This window comes from Coenobita brevimanus, chromosome 100, assembly GCF_032717465.1.
Source record: "Coenobita brevimanus isolate Jiangsu-jjx chromosome 100, ASM3271746v2, whole genome shotgun sequence".
Classification (NCBI taxonomy): domain Eukaryota; kingdom Metazoa; phylum Arthropoda; class Malacostraca; order Decapoda; family Coenobitidae; genus Coenobita; species Coenobita brevimanus.
This window is the reverse complement of record NC_137053.1, coordinates 32351448-32373707: the sequence shown is the minus strand read 5'-3', so window position 1 is coordinate 32373707 and position 22260 is coordinate 32351448. Positions and strand designations below refer to the sequence as shown.

The window sequence follows — 22260 nt, the reverse complement described above, 5'->3', positions numbered from 1 at the left end:
AACACTCGCTAATTTAAACTCCGCAAATGACACGGATACATACTGCATAATCCCCTAGCCCAGCTGTAACGGCTGCACCCGTGGGAAAGGACAGGCGGACAGCGTAACACGCCCTTCCCCAAGGGAAAATTTTGAGCCCTGGATCAAAATTTTCGAATCAAGACCCTGACCCCTCCCTGGATAAACAATCAACAATTACGTTATCAATCCCTTTAATATGCCTAACTTCTAAATTGTACTCTTGCAAAAGCAAACTCCAGCGGGTCAAACGCTGGTTCTTAAATTTAAACTTGTTCAAAAACTGCATGGGATGATGGTCTGAATAAATCTTGATCACAGGGCCGAAAGGGGGCAGGTAGACAGCAAAGTGTTGCAGGGCTAGGATAATCGCTAATAACTCCTGCTCTATGACGGAATAGTTCTTCTGGGCTCTATTAAACTTCTTTGATAAGTATGATATGGGATGTTCAACCTGGCCCTCATCTGGCTGCATCAACACTGCTCCTACCTCTACTCGGCTAGCATCAACTGCCAGCACAAAAGATTTGTCAAAATCTGGTGCACGCAATATAGGGTGGTGGCACAGCAGAGACTTAACAGTAGTAAAAGCTTGCTCACACTTGGCTGTCCACTGCCACTTCTTATCCTTGCGCAGTAAGTCAGTAAGAGGGGCAAGCACTGTGGAGTAATTCCCAATAAATCTTCTGTAATAGCCGATCATGCCCAAAAATCGCTGGAGGGCACGGCGACACTGGGGTGCTGCAAAGTTGGAAATGGCATCCACCTTAGCCCGAGGTGGAGCCACTTGCCCATGTCCTACAACAGATCCAAAGTACTGGACCTTAGCACGTACGAACTCGCACTTGTCCAAGTTGACTACTAAGCCAGCTTCCTCCAACCGCTTAATGAGCATTTCCACATGATCAAGGTGCTCCTCCCACTTGGTGTCATACACAATGGCATCATCGATGTAAACGACACAATTAGGTATACCATCCACCACTTTATCCATAAGCCTCTGGAAAGTGGCTGGAGCATTCTTCAGTCCATAAGGCATCACCTGGCACTGATATACTGCACCACTAACAACAAAGCTAGCCACTTGTTTAGCCCGTTTCGTCAGAGGGACCTGCCAGTATCCTTTTACTAAGTCAAGTTTGGTGATATAAGTGGCATTTCCCACCTTGTCCACGGAGTCATCGACCCGAGGCAAGGGATAAGCATCGGTCTTAGACAGTGAGTTAACCTTCCGGAAGTCCACACACAACCTAACCTTCCCATCTGGCTTCGGCTGTAAGGTAACTGGTGAACTCCACTCACTGAAACTCCTCTTGATCAATCCATGGTCCAACATATACTTGATCTCATTATCGAGAGCTTTCTGTCTGATAGGGTTGATGCGGTAGGGAGCTAATTTTACAGGCTTACTATCCCCAACGTCAATGTCATGAGTAGCCCAAGTTGTCAATCCCGGTGAATCTCCAAAAACTTTCGGATGTTTCCATAATCTGTTGCACAGCTCTTCTTGCTTTACTGGATCAAGGTGTCGCAATTTCTCCACCAGAGCTGCATAACCATTGCCCTCCCATAGGTCAGCTGGTAACATCTCACCACGACTAAGCACTTCCTCCTGCTCCTCCAACTCACTACCAACCGCCAAAACTACAGGAGCACTATCCCTGGTCCCCTCAACGTCCACTCCAAAGTCACCTTCCAGGGACTGTGGCTGTAACCCTGGTCCACTACTCACATCACCGGCACCAACAGCTCCCTCCACAGCACGTTCCTTTGATGCCACGTTCTCCCTTCCCCGTCCTTCACATCCCAGGTGAGAGACATCAGCAGTCATCCCACAATGAGAATCAACTGGGCGGTAGTATGGCTTCAACATATTAATGTGGCACAACTGAGTACTCTTCCGCCTATCTGGGGTAACAATTAGATAGTCAAGTTCCCCAACTCTCTTCTTCACAATATAAGGACCACTGAATCTAGCCGCCAGAGGTTTTCCTTGCATGGGCAGCAGTGCCAAAACTTCATCTCCTTGCTTAAACTCACGACTTCTGACCTTCTTATCGTAATGAGCCTTCATTTTCGCTTGAGCCCCGATTAGATGGTCACGGGCAAGCTTTAAAGCGCAATGCAGTCTCTCCCGAGTGCGGCAGACATAATCAAGCATGGATTCCTGGTTGCCAGATTTGTTGTTACTCCAGGCCTCTCGCACCACATCCAGGGGACCACGAACTCTGTGCCCAAACACTAACTCATTGGGTGAAAACCCTAATGACTCAGTTGGTAGCTCTCTCACCGCAAACATAACAAAGGGTACCGCTAGGTCCCAGTCCTTTCCACTATCATAGCAGAAGGTGCGCAGCATTGTCTTTAAGGTCTGATGATGCCTCTCCAGGGCACCTTGTGACTGCGGATGGTAGGCACTGGACAAAATGAGGTTGATGCCCAACTCTGTCATTGTCTGCTTAAACAAATTAGATGTAAAATTCACTCCACGGTCTGACTTCAACTCCTTGGGCAGGCCAAAATGAGTAAAGAACAGGATAAGTTGCTTGACTACTGACTTTGCCTGCATGCTTCTGATTAGTATAGCCTCTGGGTATCGCGTTGTAACATCCATTATGGTTAACAAATACTTGTTTCCAGCAGAAGTAGGAGGTAAAGGGCCCACGATATCAATGATTACCCGGGTAAACGGAGGTTCAACTGCAGGAATGGGAGTCAAAGGGGCCACAGGAAGAACTTGATTAGGCTTGCCCACTATCTGACACGTGTGACAGCTCTTGATGTACGCAGCAACTTGTCCCGGCATACTTGGCCACCAAAAGTTATATCTTAAGCGCTGCACTGTCTTTCTGTTTCCCAAGTGACCTGCTAAAGGTCCCTCATGTGCTAACTGTATTAACGGCACCCTATACTGCACAGGCACCACCACCTGCACTAACTCACCCACTCCTCCATCCACCGTGGCGCCAGTGGGCGTCCATCGGCGATGTAAAACATTGTCTTTAATCAGGAACTCCTCCTTACCACACTCCATACTTCTTTCTTCCCCTACTCGAGCAAACAAGGGCTTTAATGTTACATCCTCCTGTTGCTTCACCCTCAATTCTGCTGGCCCAACCCCCGCCAGCTCTACTGAGGACTGAGATAAGGGACTGGTTGGGACACTGGATTGTGAAGGGCGATCAATCTCAGCGTCACCTCTAGTACACTCGACAGGGGAAGGAATGTCAGACTCCACACTGACATCATCACCTCTACCCTCAACAGTGACACTCTGTTCCTCAGGCGCGTTTGACAGTGGTCCTGCATCCCCGCAGTCGACCCCAGCGTCCTGAAATTCTTCTAATTCAGTCGGTGGGCTGGGTTCAGTCTCCACACAGACACACTCAGCACCACCTCTAGTGTCCTGAGTGGGAAGTGGGGCGGCGCCCATGCACGCATTCCCACTCTCCTCACCCACCACAGCAACACTCTGCTCACTAGGTTCCTCCATTGGTGGCCCTGCCTCATCACAGTCGACCCCAAGAACCTATGACTTCGCCAGTTCTTCCTCCCAGTCTGCAACCTGTGCCATAGATCTTGTAATTGCACAGACCGGGAACATGGCTTCCACTTCTGCATCAACTTCAATACCAATTTCTGGGGCGTCAAAACACTTCTCTGCCACAACAACTGGTGGGGGAAGAGATCGAAATACTTTCTCCCCAGCCAGGTCATTCCCCAGCAGAAAATCAGCCCCCTCTACTGGCATTACATCAGCAACAGCTACTTGAGCTGCAGCCTGAACAATGGGGCAATCGAGTTCCACATGAACATAATCATAGTATTCATCTGAGTTCATGCCTATACACAGCACATACTTCCCTGAGTTTACAGGCCCTCCAGTCACGTTTCTGCACACAGACTGTTGTGCACCGGTATCACGAACCTCAGTAACTGGATAACTGATCCCATGAATTTTCACTGTGCCGTGACACATAAAAGGTTTACACCAGTCTAGGGACGATTTCTGAGGCAGTTCATCCGGAGGTGGCGTAGCATGTTGGGTAACTCTTTCAGCCTGAGCTGGCAGCGAGCACAGCCGGATGCACTCCAGCTTTCCACAGACTTCTCCCTCACCGTTACCACTCTCCCAACTCCTCTCGTTCACCTGACTCGAACCTACAATTATTGCCACTGGTTTGGCATTTTGGGAGGCCTTCCACTTAGGGCAGTTAGGCTTGATGTGCCCACTCTGTTTGCAAAATTAACAAAGTAGCTTCGAACTGGATACAGGGCTCTTTCTCCCAGAATTCTTTTTCTCCTCTGAACTTCCCCTGGACTGATTCACAGGAGATTTATCCCAGGCAGGGCCACTCACAGTCCTCTCCCTGGAATACTGAAAATTAGCATACTTGACCCCCATACTCCGCAAGGCCAACACCCGGTCATCAGCCCACGTCGCTGCTTCCTTCAAGGTCTTAAATCTCCTCTCCCTAATTTTAACACCAATTTCTTTGTCAGCCATGTTGGTAAAATGTTCCATCAAAAGCAGTTCACGCACATCGTTATACGAAGTGGCGCTCTCACTCAGCAACCACTCGTCTAACGTCTGCTCCAGATACCTGGTGTAGGCCATATAGGTGTCAGCAGGTCTTTTCCGAGCACCACGGAACAACAACCGATAAGCCTCTGGTCTAAGTTCATATGCCTTCAGGATGGCTGCTTTAAATTCATCATAATCATCTACATCCTCAGGGCTCAACCTATTATACACTTCCAAAGCTTTTCCCTTCAGCACATTAGATACCAAACCCACCCAGCGCTGCCTGGGCCACTCAAACTCCCTAGCCTTCTTTTCAAACCTGACAAACCATTCTGTCACCTTCAACTCATCAAATGCCGGCACTAATTTTAGACTCCTTGAGAGCCAACTCTCCCTATCCTCTGCACGGCCTGAGGTTTGGGTATCTGAAGTTGGTCTATTAGCAGTCACCTCCAAGCAAGTCTTCTCCAGCTCAAATCGCATTTTTTCACGCTGCATCTCCAGCTGCATCTCCCTCTCTTCTTTCTCTCTTGCACGCTGCATCTCCATCTCATCTTTCTCTCTTGCACGCTGCATCTCCCTCTCTTCTTTTGCACGCTGCATCTCCCTCTCTTCTTTTGCACGCTGCATTTCCATCTCCTCTTTTGCACGCTGCATTTCCATCTCCAACTTTTTCAACTCCAACTGCAACTGGGCCTCCGTTGACAAGACTCCAGGGTATATGGGAGTGGAATGAACAGCTCCAGGGAAAGCACTAGACATACCTGGGGGAACTGCTCTAAACTGGCTCGGCGGCATCATAGATGGTAATAGTGGGGTAGCGAAACGAGGCAGCTCAGCACCATAGTCAAACTCAGGGCTCACACGGGGAGTACCTTTGCTATGTGCCTCTCGTTGTTCCATATTTTCCATATCCACAGGTGACTCAGCACGTACACAATCTGGTGTAGACACGTGTGACTCCATGGTGACAATTCAATGGCAGTACTGAATAATGAAATACTAATGCTGACTGAGAAACTACACACATCAACTTCACCTCAAAGCACAGAGAATGCCAAGGTAACGATATCCTAGCAAGAAAAAGGCATTGTTAGGATATCCTGATGCGAGGTCGCCACTGTTACGGTAGCGCCAGCCCGGGGCTATTACAAAAAGACAACAAGGTGGTCTTAGATGATCGGCCTCCACTGCGTTGCAAAAATAACGCAGACCCCAGCACTCACACTCCGCAAACTAGAGAAAAACTGCACAACGGAAGAACTTAAACACGCAACACTCTGTACTTTGACTAACAAACGGAACAGCCGACTTATAGATCTAGCCTACTATCTTCACTACCGGAAGTAATACCGCCCGAGACAGTCTACAGGAACACCTCCCACTTACTTCCGGTGGTGACGACTTTCTACTTAACCCGTGTCCAAGGGGGAACGCAGTTGATGGCTCACGATAGTTCTCACTAGCCTTGTGCAAGTAGATGGGATTGAACTGTGTAGGGGTTAGGGTGTGTGTGTGTATGTACGTGTGTTGGGGGAACGTTAATTAAGGCAGCGAGAGACTACGGTGAGCCAGACTGGCCCTCCAAAGACAACAAGGTCACAAAACAAATAAAATAACTACTTCCCTCAGTCAGCAACAAAAGAATAAAATAAACTTAAATGAAAACGCCAACTCGGCACAAAAAAATGACTGGGGAGAGAGAGTGTACAACACCCGATACTGAAGCTGGTTGGGAAGACACTGCCCTGATCAAGGCTCGTGTGCAGTCAAGCGCGAACGCATGAATCAGATTAATTAACAAGGAACTTAAATTCGTGCCCCTCTCTCTCTCTACAATGAATTGGTACTTCTAATGCAAGCAAAACAGTATTAAATATACTGGTAGCTCACATAAGACAATCAAAATAATCAAATGCATACTCAGCATGGTATGAAATAAAATTGCCCTCAGTGGCGGGAACGAAAGAAACAAAAGAACTTGTAACACTCGCTAATTTAAACTCCACGAATGACACGGATACATACTGCATAATCCCCTAGCCCAGCTGTAACGGCTGCACCCGTGGGAAAGGACAGGCGGACAGCGTAACAATATATACATATATATATATATATATATATATATATATATATATCCATTTATCTATCTATCTATCTATCCATCTATATATATATATATATATATATATATATATATATATATATATATATATATCCATCCATCTATCTATCTATCTATCTATATATATATATATATATATATATTGCCGGACGCCACAATTCCGTAAGGGGTGGGCATTGACTTTGAGTTATTTGTTTTACGGGGAGGGGCACTAACCCTCCACCAACCCACTTGTTGACACTTAGGGAGCATGTATGATTTGGTTATATGGTTACCACCCAGCATTGTAAATGGTTTCTTGGCTTACAGGAAACCATTTGGTTTGTCACGCAATGTAAAGCCACCTGTAAAGGAAAGAAAGGCAATAAGAAGTGACAGGAAAAATGGAAGAAATAGGAAGAGAGGAGGGCAGCCACAGGAAAAAAAAATGATAAAGGCTAAGGAAGAAGTAGGCAGCACTACATCAAGTGAGTGGATGATGGTCGCCAGCACCTATATATGCTGTACATATTTACAGTCTGTCCTTGTCTAACACGGTTAATTGCTTCTGTACCCCTACTGTGTAAGAGAAATTTTGTGTTACCGGGACTCTTGAAACCCCCTATTTCCTTCCACACTCCTGCTTAAAGTCCACTTTTTCCCCCTTGTGGTGCAAAATTTTTTTATACTCCCATTTTTAACCTCCTAGAAAGCATTAATATGGTTCAAAAAATTATAAATGAATATTATTTTACTGCAGTTAAAAAGTCACATTATATTTACCTTATGGGAGGATAAGAGGGGAGACATTATACCGGAGAGGAAGTACAGCGAGCCTTCAAAATATGAAAACCCGAAGTACTGTACAAATTTTCGATGGTACGAAAGCGATGAATATAGGACAAGTTCCACAATACGAAAATATCTGGCTCGATGATATGAAAATTGATACAAACGGAAATACAGGGACAGCCCTATTATTTAGACTGTATGGTGTGAAGATGTGCCTGAATAGTCTGAAATCATGATTAATCTGGTGGAAACAAAACACAAGTACTGTTAGACTGATTTATTTACCGGTAAATATACAGTGAAAGACACAACTATTTTCCCAGTTCCGTCTGAAGAAATTTACACCCGATGAAATACAATGAAAACCCTGTTTCTATTAGTGCGTGTTTCAAATGGTTCGATTTTTCCACCCTATATTTGTCAGGCTTTGGGAAGATATTTGTGTCATTCATTGTACACTTGAAGCAGCAGAAAGACCTTACCAATTCAATTCATAATCCTCCAGCTTGTTTCTGTAATTTTCTGACAACTTTCAGTTTGGCAAATTACTTTTTTTTGCTGAAAAATTTCCTCCCTGTTCGTATTGTCGCTTTCCCCTTCGATCGTTTCCAGCGCAGTGGAAGAAACTCAGTGTGCTCAAAGGTGGATATCTTTTCCCAATTTCCCAACTGGAGATTAGGTTAGGTTAAATTATTAGGTACAGATAAGCTCGGTTAGGCCAGGTTTAGTTAAACTCTTAGGGAAGAACAGTCCTTTCCGCCAATATGTTAACGAAATACACAAGAGTTGTCACACCAGAACAGCTAAAAACGACGGGGAAACAGATTTAACAAGAAACGTTCACTGTATTTACCAACCCATACATACTGTAATCTGTAAAATATAACAGACTATCAGGAAGAACTGATGTGGTAAGGTGCTTTTACTGCTTAAAGTAAAGAATATGTTTAGCCCCCTCAATGGCTGTGGGTTCAGAAATTTGCATTCTCCCGTGGTCAGCCTTGGGACCATTTTTTCAAAGTTCTAAAATCAATTTGTTTTTCCTACATAGGTGAAAAGACTCGTCTGGCACACCTGGCTTTTTTTTTTATTATTATTTTTTTCCCCTAAACCCGTCCTGTGATTTGCCATGATTCGTGTACAAATTAATAAAATTAGGATGCGTGCTACATTAGCATGTAAACATTGGCGAAAACATCTGGAATGAAGTGAACTGTGAATGCCTTGACCGCTTGGGATGGCAGAGTAGGGTCGTGTAGACACAGCAGTGACCTTCGTTCCCTTCCCATAATTGCTGGCAGTTTTTTAAAGCTCACCCTAGCTCAGCATCGTTGACACCAGTACAGTAAGGCGTTGTTCAGGGCCAGCAGCTATGAAAGCGATAATGGAATACATTATTGTTTGTATCAGTCCTCTCTCTTTCACACAGACACATAAGGACGAACAAAAGAATGAGCAGTAAGTGTACACTAACTGTGTACATATACTGAAATAACTGTGCTCAGTCGGTCCAAAACATATTGGGAAGAGCGATACCGAACAAAGAATGTGGAACTGAATTCTAACCTATGAGAACATGTGGGACAAAAAGAGTAATTTTTTTTTCTGATTAGCAAACATTTTTGTTCCATATCGTCTCATAAAATTGTAAAACCCTTAATCTTTTGTGTAAGCATACAGCCTAAAGACCTTACCAATTCAGTTCATATTCCTCTAGTTTGTCTTCTATATTTTTCTGACTATTTTGAGGGTGGTAAATTATGTTCTCTTGCTGAAAGTAACTTACTCAAAATTAGGGCGCATGTAAAATAAGGATGTAAACATCGGTGAGTACATCTGGAGTGAAGAGAATGCCTGACTGCTTGGGTTAAACACACCAGTGACCTTCGTTCCCATCCCATATTTGTTCACAGTTTTTTATAGGATGCCCTAACTCAACGTCACTGACACCGAAACAATAAAGTGTTGTTCAAGGCCAGCAGCTATGAAGAGTTAATGGAATATTGTATGAAAAATTCAAAATGGGCGCAGTGCACAGCGCCGTGCTCGCTTGCTGAGAGAAAATGAGTCAACCCCTCTCTGGTAAACAAATTTTCGCGTGCTTCTCAGTTGAGCCCACGTCCCTCCTCTCCTTGCAGCTTTGCTGTATGTGAGGATATTTTTGCAGCTCTTCACCTTTTCGTATTGTTTCGCCATGCCCCCCAAGCGCCCTGCATCATCTCCAGCATTGGGGGAGCCTGCTGCAAAGAAGAAGCAGCACTATACTCTAACTCTGGAAAGGAGTCTCAGAGACTGGATGTGCTTTAGGCCTTGCAGCTTCCACCGTTGGGACTGTGATGAAGAAAAAGGAGATGTACAAGAATATGGCCACCTTCTTCTCTACAACTGTATACAGGTATTGCTTACTTCAAAATGGGGAGGGTGGGTAAAGTTTAGGTGGGGAGTCCAAGGGGGTCCTGGGACGCATCCCCCCATTTATATGTATATTTCAATGGGGAAAATCATTCCGATATATGAAATTTCAAATTACGAAAGTTTTTTTTTGGTCCCTATCCCTCTCGTAAATTGAAGACTCACTGTAGAGGGGAGAACATTGGTTAAAATTCTTCAGAGTCAGTAGTACGTATAACACTTCTCACATCATCATCTATGGTGTCCATGGCTTCTTCTTCCTGCTGGCGTTGGATATCCTCTTCCTGGAGTTCAGCAGCAGCTTGTCTGGCAAAGTAGTGAGTGATGAGTGACTTTATATCCACTCACTCGTTCAGTGTGCATACGATTGTAGATGTTGAAAATATCCAACATCTGCCTAATCATTTCATTTCCTATGGCAACAGAAGGGTCCTTAGCCAAGATGATCTCCTTGAGATAATCAACTTGACTCAAATAACCGTGTTAGGATCGTCAATGGCCGTGTAGAAGCGATAGTGCTTCCTGTAAATTGTACTGTGTTAGACCATTTTCATGTAAGCGAAAACCATGTTATACGAGGATAGACTATATATATATATATATATATAAAATGTGCATACATACATGCAAGTTTTCATCAGAAAGTGTAATAAATGACATACTTAAAGTGCCTTGGAAATGGAGCAAAGAGGCAGGGATGGAAAATATTATAATAAGAAAAGACTTGCATGAAGAAGAAAGAGAAGTGTTAAAATCATTGAAGAAACAAGTAAAGGAAAAAAATGATAAGAGGACAGAGGAAGAATGTAATACTTTTTTTTGGAGAGTGATAGATATGAATGTAGGGAAGTGGTATGTACGGAAGTAGAAGTGAAGGAAACTAAAGGGGATAGCTATGAAAGAACAGAAATTGAGGAAGTGGTACTGACAGGGAGAAGAAGAGAAGAGGGTATAAAAAACATCAAAACTAATTTGAAGCCGATATACACTAATGTTGATGGTTTAATATCGGCAAAGCTTGAAATTAACGATTTCTTGAGAGAACCTGAACCTGATGTCATGTGCTTTGTAGAGACCAAATTAAGAGAAGATATTGATGTTCATTTGGGAGATGGTAAATACAAACTGTGGAGAAGAGACAGAAAAGAAAAAACGGGAGGAGGAGTGTTGATAGCAGTGAAGAACAACATAAATGTAGATACCTTGGAAATGGGAGAAGGCAGGACTGAAGTGATATATATGAAATTAAAAACTGGAGAGAAAGTCAAGAGAGATATGGCGGTAGTGTATGTTCCCCCTAAGACGAGAGCATGGAATGATGACGAATACCATGAAATGTTGTCAGATGTGGCTAGTTATTTACAAAAAATAATTGAGAAAAGCAACATTACAATTTTGGTGGGTCACTTTAACTGTAAAGAGGTGAACTGGGAGGAATGGGACTCAGGAAGCAGCGAGGATTCGTGGGGCACTATATTATTAAATATAGTAATGAATAATGTGATGACACACTGGTTCAGAGAAGAGACGGTTCCGAGATGAGAACACACCTGCAAGGTTAGATTTACTGTTTACCAAAGAACCCGATATAATAGAATCATTGAAATATTTCTGTCCTATAGGAAAAAGTGATCATGTGGTCATTGTGTTCCAGATGATATAAGGGAAAGTCGAGCCAAGAGATGAGCTTCATAGACAGGGAAGATATAATTTTGGGAAAGCAAATTTCACAGGATTGAGAAAATTTTTTGAAAATGTGGACTGGTGAAAATTCAGAGAAACAAGAGAGATACAGAGGAAGTGGGATATCTTTCTAGAGCTCTATAATTTGGGAGTGGAAAAATTTGTACCAAGAGTAAGAGGGAAAGAAAACAGGAAAAAGGAGTGGTTTAATAGAATGTGTATGATAGCAAAAAATGAGAGATAAGGCGTGGAACAACTGGAGAAAGAGAGTTAACAACAGAACAAAGGAAGAATATAAAAGAACTAGAAGTGAATACACAAGAATACGTAGAGAAGAAGAAAGGAATTTTGAAAAAGGTATAATAGACAAATGCAAGGATGAACCCAAGCTGTTTTATAGATTTGTTAATGGCAAACTGAAACAAAAGGAAGGAATCACCAAACTGAAAGTAAAAGGAGAGGTCTATAAAGATGCAGCAATGCAAGCTGAAATAGTGAACAAATGTTTCCAATCGGTTTTCACTAATGGAAAAGAGTTTGTGGAAGGGGAGGGAGTGATTCGAAATGTACCGGTGATAAAAGATATAAAAGTGGAGGTACAGGAAGTGTATAAATTACTGGAAACCCAAGATGTAAGGAAAGCCGTAGGACGTGATGGAATTTCTAATTGGGTGCTGAAGGAATGCAGAGAACAACTGGCGGATAAAATTCACAGTTTAATCGTGTGTTCTCTGGAAGACGGGAAAATGCCACCAGAATGGAAGAGGGCAAATGTGGTACCAATTTAAAAGGGAGGAAACAGGGAAGAACCCCTGATTTATAGACCAGTGTCTCTAACCAGCATGGTCGCAAAATTGTGTGAGAGAATCCTGAAAAACAGATGGATTTAGAAGAGATGAATATTTTGGCTGAATGTCAGTTTGGATTCAGAAGTGGAAGGTCATGTGTTTCTAACTTGTTGAGCTTTTACTCAAGAGCGATTGACGTGGTACAGGAGAGAGATGGTTGGGTGGATTGTGTGTACTTAGACTTCGAGAAGGCCTTTGACAAGGTACCTCATAAGAGACTACTGTGGAAACTAGAATATATAGGAGGACTGAAGGGGAAACTCCTGGAATGGATGAGAGACTTTTTGAGAGACAGACAAATGAGGACAGTAATAATTAAAGGATAGGATGTCTGGATGGAGGGAAGTTACAAGTGGAGTCCCTCAAGGCTCGGTGTTGGCGCCAGTAATGTTCCTGATTTACGTAAATGTTATGGTAGATGGAGTGAACAATTATGCAAGTCTGTTTGCTGATGATGTATAGATCTTGAGGAAGGTAGAGGTTGAAGAGGATTGTAAAATGCTGCAGGAGGATCTGGATGGGGTACATGATTGGAGCTGGACGTGGGAAATGAAATTTAATGTAAAGAAATGTAAAATATTGGAAATGGGTAAAAGTACCAGGAGACCATCACTGATTTATTTTTTGGGTAATGAATTAATCACAAAAAGGAGAGAAGAGAAAGATTTGGGAGTGCTGGTCCAAGATAGTTTGTCACCAGAAAAGCACATTAACAAGATGGTTGGAGAGACTTATAAGCTCTTGACTAACATAAGAGTAGCATTTCATTATATGGATGAGGAAATGATGAAAAAATTGATAGTGGCCATGATCCGCCCCAGGTTAGAATATGCAGCGGTAGTGTGGTCCCCACACAAAAAGAAAGATATAAACAAGATTGAGAGAATACAAAGAACAGCAACCAAGATGGTCCCCAGTCTGACAGACCTGTCATACAGAGAGAGGCTGGAAAAACTGGATTTGCCTTCGTTAGAGGAAAGGAGAAAGAGGGGAGACATGATTGCGGTGTTCAGGACCATGGTGGGAGTAGATAAAATTGATAAAGAAGATCTGTTTGTATGGGATAAGAGAGCAAGAAGAGGACATGGAATGAAATTGAAAAAGTCAAGCTGCTTGAAGGATATCAAGAAATATAGCTTTCCTTACAGAAGTATAGACTTATGGAATAGCCTGGACAAAGAGATCGTCCAGTCTAAAAACATAAACGAGTTTAAAGTTAAATTCGACTTACTGAGAAACAGCGACGGAAACCCACGAGCATAGTACATTCCGTGTATATCACAATTAGGTATATACTTAAATATTTGGAACGACTTAGACAAAGAGGTGGTGCATGAGAAAAACATTCATGTGTGTAAAGGTAGACTTGATAAATGTGGATATGGAGACAGGACAACACGAGCATTGCTCAATTCCTGTATACTACAAATAGGTAACAAATAGGTAAATACACACGCAAGAGGACACAGAATGAGATGGAAAAAGCAATTGCTTGAAGGATATCAAGAAATATAGTTTTCCATATAGATGCACAGACCTGTGCAATAGCCTGGACAAAGAGATCGTCCAGTCTAAAAACTTAAACGAGTTCAAAGTAAAATTTGACTTGTTGAGAAACAAGCTCACTTCCTGTATTTCACAACTAGGTAAACACACAGACACACACACACACATGGTTGCACTACAGCATTTTAAATTTACTTATATCCAGAGCTGGGCATCTCTGCAAATCACTTTCGCTGTCTGTAATTTCCACAGTAGCAAACTGCATGATTTCAGCTGCGGAATTGTAATTACGGGAAACTTTTCCGAAACTTGCGGTACTGTGTTGCGGAAATCGTAATTCTGTCTGCAGTCTCCCACATGGCGGTTGGTGTCGTTTAGTACAGGTTACAGCATGACTCATGAATATCAAGCTTTAACAGGTTTCCCAGCCAGCAGCAGCGGCGGGCGAGGCGTCACTGCGTCAGTTAGCAGTAGAGATGGGCGATACCAGGAGAAATGATTTCATGTGATATGATATGATATACTATAAGCCAGCATGACAGTAAATTTTGTGGCACGCATAGCTAATCACGCATAGTTGTGACGTGTGGGTGTGAAGAAGTGTCAAGTGTCAGAAATGTGAACTTCTGAACTTGAACTTCTGAGTCAGTGAGGACTCTGAGAAGTGGTCCGAGTGAAGTTATGAATGGAGTCACTAGTGAGTAGTGAGGGTCACAGTGACTGTCACTGTGGGAAATTAATGTCAAAAATAGATTATATATACAATAATTCACAACATTACCAATTGATTTACCCCCTGTTTGTGCACTTTGTATTGAAAATTGTGAAACTGGATTGTGGTTGTAGTACTGAGGTAGCAGAACTGCACAATCCAAGTTTATTGCAAAACTGCAGTAGTGGAAGGTAAGGGTCAGAGGTTGGGGAATTGCGATTGTGGAGTTTAATTTTAGATTGCGGGTGCCCAGCTCTTTGTATATCTATGTTGTATAATATTGTATAGTTAAGGAGTGGTGTGATCTATATTAAATATATGACTTTGTCTTTGAGATACAATATATTAATATCACAGGATTCTTAGACCTAGATTTGTCATTGTTATTTTGGCCTTTGATTTATTTATATTTTTTTTTTAGACACACAAAGTCTGTGTGTGTGGCTTGTATGTTGGATAATTATTCTCTGTAGACATTTAATCTGCATTCTGTCATTTTATTAATATTCAACCGTATTGTAGGCCTGATCGAGGATGGATACCATGCTTCCAACCCATACCACAATGCTGTCCACGCTGCTGACGTCACCCAGGCCATGCATTGTTATCTACAGGAGGAGAAGGTTGAAACACTTTTATACATTGCATTACTATTGTAATATATTGTCGTGCTGTAAAGTTGACCTTGATTATGCAGGCGCCACTATCAGTACCTGATTATTCTGAATCTTGTTTAACCAGAAGGTTCAAATGCTACCTTTATCTGTACCTTAACTCATATGAAACACCTAGAAAAAGAGGGGCCTAGGCACCACCCCATCCTAAATTTGAACTACTGTATGTACTCCATCATGGAATACAACTTTGCCAACCCAGTCACCAAGTTTGTGGCATATTTACCTCTGGTTTACCTCTGTAGCCTCTATACATAATGGTGTCATGTGCGCCAAGAGACCTGGTGGCGGGGTGGGCTGAATAGTTTCCACTGGCTCTCAGTGGCCCGTCACTCATGTCTAGTAGTGAATCAAAGAACCTGAAAGCAGTCATGTCCATAGGACTCTTTTTAAACTAACTAGTGAGGAAGATGTACTAAGACCAGGGAGGACTCTGCCCTCCCTTTTAGGGTGTATTGACTCACTGAGGGTCCTGCATGCTTCAGTAGGGGGAGTTATTGACTTTCAGTATTAACCTGTAGTACTGATCAGTTTCACAGAAATTTGCACAACCACCCATTGCAGTAAAATTTGCTTAACTCAGACCAGTTTTATCCAGAAACCCTCTTAATATGGCATAGCTAACTACTCCCTACTAAACCTGCATCAACCAGTTGAGTCCTAATGCTGTCTGCCCCACCCAAGTGCATACATTTACCTTTTCAAATCACAAACCAACTAGATAGTGCTCTGAGAGTGCATACCTCTGCCAATTCCATTGGCATTAAAAAGGCTCTGGAGGGTGCTAAAGTGGATGTATGTGGAGTAACTGAAACTAAATGGTGAGGAGAGAGTGTGAGAGAATGGGAGTATGGATGGGGTATATGTGCAGGAGTAGGTGAGAATGAGAGGGCAAAAGAAGGAGTGTGCATTGTTGTGAGTAAAAGATGGAAGAAGAACATATGAGAGTATGGATCAGTTAGCTCAGGGATTGTGTGGGTAAGATTGAAAGTTGGAATACAAATGTGGATGACTGTGTGTGTGTGTGTGTGTGTGTGTATGTGCCAATGCAAGATCATGCAAGCAGAGTGAGAGAAGAGTTCTGGACAAATGTGGAAGTGTGCATGGAAAAGTTTGGAAGGAATGAGAGAGTGTTTTTGATTGGTGATATGAATGATAAAGTAGGGAGTGTGAAGCTGGATGGAATAGTTGGTGAGTGGGGTGTGCCTGCTGAGATAGATGAGAATGGCAGTGCGTTAGTGGACATTTGTGCTGGGAGGGGGTTGGTGATAGCCAATACCGACTTCAAGCACAAAATGATCCACGAGTATACATGGCGAGCGATGAGATGGGTGGGTGGTGAACTGAATTAAAGGAAGGCAATGATTGATTATGTGTGTGTGGATAAAAGAATGCGAAGATGTGTAATGGATGCAAGAGCTTATAGAGATTGGGGGAGTGGACTTTCTGACCACTACTTGGTGGTGGCCAGAATCAAGATCCAAGTAAGATGGAGAAGTAGAAGAAGGAAAGGATGAGAGGAAGGAGTAGTTGCAAGGAGAGTGGAAAGGTTACAGGAGGATGAGAAAAAGAATATAAGAGAGAAGTGGAGGAATGACTGGGTAAATATGAATTGGAGCAGATAGCAGACGTGGAAGGTGTGTGCAAAATATTCACAGACGAAATATGTGCAGCTTATGATGTGGTGTGTGAGATGAAGAGAAGATGGAAGGGGGTGCAAGGAACAGCATGGTGGAATGAAGAGGTGAGACAGACTGTGGCACAAAAGCAGAAAGCATACAATGAATGGATGAGATATAGGGGCATAGAAGAAGTTGAGAGGTGGAAGAGAGAGTTATATGTAGAAAGGAAGAGAGAGGTGAAAAGATTAGTAAGAGAGAGTAAGAAGAGAGTGGATGAGGAATTTTAAAGGAATTTGAGTGTAAAGTGGAGGGACTGTAAGAAAATGTTCTGGAAAGAGGTGAAGAGAGTAAGACAGGGTGGCGGTGAAGTTAGTAGTTGAGTGAAAGATCAAAATGGTAGATTACTAGTGGAGAAGGGAGAAAAGGTGAGCAGATGGAGAGAACACTTTAAGGAATTGTTGAACACAGAGAATGGAAGTAAGGCGAGTATAAGTGGCTGGGGAATGGCTGCGAGAGGGAGGGAGGTGAGAAGACAGGAAGAAATCAGTAGGATAGAAGTTGTGGAAGCAATGAAGAAAGTTAAATTGGGGAAAGCCCCAGGAATTGATGAAGTGTCATGGTGAAATGCTGAAGCATGGGGGAGAGATAGTAGTAGAATGGATGTGGAAGAAGTGTAGATTGGCCTGGGAGGAAGGTAGAGTCCCGGAGGATTGGAAGTCAGATAGAATTATTCCCTTGTACAAAGGAAAAGGGGAAAAAGAAGTGTGTGGTAATCACAGGGACATTTGTCTTCTTATTGTAATAGGAAAAGTGTATGGTAGGATACCTATTGACAGAGTTAGGGAAATAACAGAGGAATAAGTTGGAGAAGAACAGGGAGGCTTTAGGAAGGGAAGGGGTTGTGTAGATCAGATATTCATTCTTAGATCCTTAGTGGAAAAGCTTCTAGAGAAGGGAAAGAAGTTGTATGCGGCCTTCATGGATTTGGAGAAAGCATATGACAGGGTGGATAGACAAGGATTGTGGAAAGTATTAAGAATATATGGAGTAGACAGGAAGTAGTTGAATGCTGTGAAGAGTATGCATGATGGTGCTAAGGCTGCAGTGTGTGTGGATGGTGAACTGAGCAAATTTTTCTCTTTGAAGGTTGGGTTGAAACAGGAATGTGTCATGTCTCCATGGTTGTTCAGTCTGTACATGGATGGGGTAATAAAAGAGATACTAGGTAGGGCAGTGGATGTTGGAGTGGCCCTGATGAGAGAGGGTAGTGTTTGGAAACTCCCTGTACTGTTATTTGCAGATGATACTGTGTTGTTAAGTGAAGACAAAGGGAGCTGCAAGGCTTGGTGGATGAGTTTGGGAGAGTGTGTAAGAACTGGAATCTAAAGGTGAATGTAGGGAAGAGTAAAGTGATGGTCTTTGAGAGAGGTGAAGTCAGTGGATGTACAGTGAGGTTGGATGGTGAGGAAATGGAAAATGTGAGTATGATTAAGCACTTGGGGAGTGTGATAAGTATGGATGGAAGTTTGGAGGGTGAAGTGCTTGAAAGGGTACAGCAGGGAAGAAAAGTTGCTGGTTCCTTGATATTGTGGAAAGTATTAAGAATATATGGAGTAGACAGGAAGTAGTTGAATGCTGTGAAGAGTATGCATGATGGTGCTAAGGCTGCAGTGTGTGTGGATGGTGAACTGAGCAAATTTTTCTCTTTGAAGGTTGGGTTGAAACAGGAATGTGTCATGTCTCCATGGTTGTTCAGTCTGTACATGGATGGGGTAATAAAAGAGATACTAGGTAGGGCAGTGGATGTTGGAGTGGCCCTAGTGAGAGAGGGTAGTGTTTGGAAACTCCCTGTACTGTTATTTGCAGATGATACTGTGTTGTTAAGTGAAGACAAAGTGAGCTGCAAGGCTTGGTGGATGAGTTTGGGAGAGTGTGTAAGAACTGGAATCTAAAGGTGAATGTAGGGAAGAGTAAAGTGATGGTCTTTGAGAGAGGTGAAGTCAGTGGATGTACAGTGAGGTTGGATGGTGAGGAAATGGAAAATGTGAGTATGATTAAGTACTTGGGGAGTGTGATAAGTATGGATGGAAGTTTGGAGGGTGAAGTGCTTGAAAGGGTACAGCAGGGAAGAAAAGTTGCTGGTTCCTTGAAAGCAGTGATAAGAAACAGGAAGTGAGCATGGAAGTGAAAAAGTTACTACATGACAGTATTGTGACACCAACTCTTAACATGTGGATGTGAAGCTTGGAGGTTGTTGGAAGGACACAAGTCAGGAGTGAAAGCAGTGGAAGTGAGTTATTTAAGAGGACCCTGTGGAGTCACATGGAGAGACAGGCTGACAAATGAGGATATAAAGGAATGTTGTGGTGTGGATGTGGATGTGATAGGAAATGTTAGGAGGAACACACTGAAGTGGTTTGGCCATGTGGAGAGGATGGAGGGTGAGAGACTGACAATTAGAGTGTATGTGAGTGAGGTGGAGGGGGGAAGAGGGAGGGGGAGGCTGAGGATGAGATGGATGGAGTGGAGAAGTATATGAGAAAGGAGGGGGGGGTTAGTTGGGAGCAGGGCAGTGAAATTGCGGGGGACAGGGTGATGTGGAGGCGATTTGTTTGTGGCCACCCTGTACGGGATTTAATTGTCTGGCAATAGATAGATTGATGGATCCACCCTAAAATTTAATAAGTTCTTTCTTGGTGCACAACCCACCTTTCTACAAAATTTCACTGAAATTCATTGAGAACTTTTGCATATTGTGCGGAATACTCTGGATTCAGATTGGCCCTAAAATTTAATAATTTCTTCCTTGGCCCATGGCCCATCCTTCCTCAGAATTTCATCAAAATCCATTTTTAACTTTTTGAGTAATCCTGGATCCGAATCCATGGATGTAGGATCCGGATCTGGATCAGCCCCCAAATTTAATCAGTTCTTTCTTGGTTCTTGGTGTACCTTTCCACAAAATTTAATTGAAATTCATTGAGAACTTTTGGAGATACTGTGCGAGATACCCCAGATCCGGCCCAAAATTTAATCATTTCTTCCTTGGCCCATGGCCTACCCGTCCACAAAATTTCATCGAAATCTGTTCATAACTTTTTGAGTAATCCTACTGGCAGACAGACAGAGAAACAAACAAAACAATGCAGGGTAAAACATAACCTCTTTGGCAGAAGTACCTGCATAATACTGTACACTGTAGTGTGTTGAAAATTAATATTCATACACATAATTGGCATTCACAGATCAAGAGACAAAACAAGTATAGTTATGGACCACAGTCAAGAACAGGACTGTTCATGACTGTGGCCTAAAAATGCAGAGCCTTGTAAACATTCACGTAGACAGTCTTATATACAGCACCATATAATATTTTTTTTCCTCTGCTTATGATTTTTACTGTACTACATAGCAGATGGTATATAAAGCCATAATTCCCATTACAGTCCATTCGCTTAATATGCAAGATTCTATGATGCAAAATACCTAGAGCGCAATGGGGGGGTGGTGAAAAAATTAAATAATTGGTAGTGTGTGAGTTGGTTTTGAAAATGTGAAGTTCGGGCAGCAAAGTTATCCAAATCTAGTGTTGCACCGCAGAGCATGACCTGCCCTTGTAGACCGTGCGGGGAAGTAACCTGTATCACCATCACAAGCCATGGCCGTGGATAGTAAAGATTTGTCAATCCAAAATGTAAGCAAAATCCTGTCAGCTTTTGATGAGTTTAAAGATCAGGTGACAGTGAATGAACTCTGTAAAGCGAGAGCTCAAGAGGTTCTGGTTGTCCAAGAAAACAGCCTCCGTTACTTCCAAGACAGGCATGCTGAGGAAGTGAACCTATGGCATCAGACTCCGATCACCATCTATTTTACTCCAACACAACAAGAAGATCCAGTGCCCTCAACATCAGCCAGGGATGACGACTGGTGCATCTGTTGTGTCCGCCTTGGACTTTGAGGGGTTCATGATTGATGTGGAGCACGTTGATGGTGGTGGTGGTGTGATGGAGTCAGGTAGTGTGGAGGGTGCTGGGGCTAGGGCACTGTAACTGCCTCACCCTACCTCGGAGCTCCATCTCTTCAAGTCAAGTAAGCCTTTCCTGCATAAATTTCAAGGTAAGGAGCTATTGTGTGAGTTATTCTTACTGTGTACATGTGTTTAATGTCCCATAATACATAGGCAAAATGACAGACTAGGGGCCAAAGGGATGACTTTTGAGGCGGCAACCCCACCAATTAGAATTTTTCCTGTGAGATATGTTATTCGTAAAGTGCGAAATTTCTAGAGAGCGACATCTACCACCCAAGGTCTCACATATTAAGCTAATGGACTGTATGCTTACAATGCAGAGTAAAGAAATAATCACAACAACAATTATGTACGTGCTACAAATGTTGCGATGAAGCATGCTTGTGGCTGACTTCAGCTGCATGTTGCAGATTTGTCATGTGTATGGAATTATTGTTTTGATAATTTTTTCCCTGTCTGTATTGTAAATTTAAGAAGAATTAAGACCATATGTGGTTTTTACAGTGCATTACAAGTGATAGGTGGTGGCGACCATCATCCAGTCACATGATGTAGTGCTGCTACTTTTATTCTTAGGTACCTCTGTACTGAGTGACAAGCTTAACTTAAGCCAAGAAACCATTTACAGCACAATGCTGGATGGTAATCATGTAACTAAATAACAGGGTGATGTGGAGCCCACTATGGTGTGCCCAGTAACTGGATGGAGAGATGCAAATGTGATGTCCAAACCTTCACATCTTCCCTGTGCTTGGCTCTAGCGAGGAGCTGTCCACTGCAAGATAATGTCAATTCATTGCATGGGATGGCCCTGCAGGGGTGGTTGCCTGCGTGTGTTAGTAGTAGTAGTAGTTGTTCCCTAGGCAGTCTCGTCAAACAGCCCTGAGTCCCTAAGGAAGACCATGACTGAGACCGGGCTGTCCCACAGAGCTCTCAAGGAGTGTATGTTGTGTTGTTGGCGCAGGTGATTGTGTGCAATGCAGTCTTTCATATTGTGCTTAATAGTATGAGGTGCTGTGTTGCATCCTGGACAGGAGTCAGCGATGGAGTCATCCAACCTCTTCTGATAACTCAAGAGGGCTGGATGATACCCACATCTCAGCCTGGCCAGTGGACCCTGTCCTCACAAGGGAGATAGGATTCAGAAGGATGGATATCAGGAGGCTATGCATGCTGCTGTTTTTTGTCTTTAAGTGACTGAATGGAGTTGCAAGTGATTTGAGTATGGATATGCTTCTGGAAGCTGGTTTGAGGTGGGCAAAAGGGGGAGAGATAACAGTATATGTGTATGATATCGTGTGCTGGGTGTTGTTTTGATGTTCCTTGGTGTGTGT

The 22260-nt window shown here is 43.1% G+C and overlaps 1 protein-coding gene across 1 annotated transcript in view; it reads left to right on the top strand.

Moving 5' to 3' along the window:
- The window catches only part of LOC145414620 (uncharacterized), a 784070-nt gene that overhangs the window by 249911 nt on the left and 511899 nt on the right, over positions 1 to 22260 (top strand). Inside the window, exon 6 of the mRNA XM_080284146.1 lies at positions 15123 to 15223. Within this exon, the coding sequence (XP_080140272.1) occupies positions 15123 to 15223 (101 nt within the window). The remainder of the gene's footprint in view (positions 1 to 15122; positions 15224 to 22260) is intronic.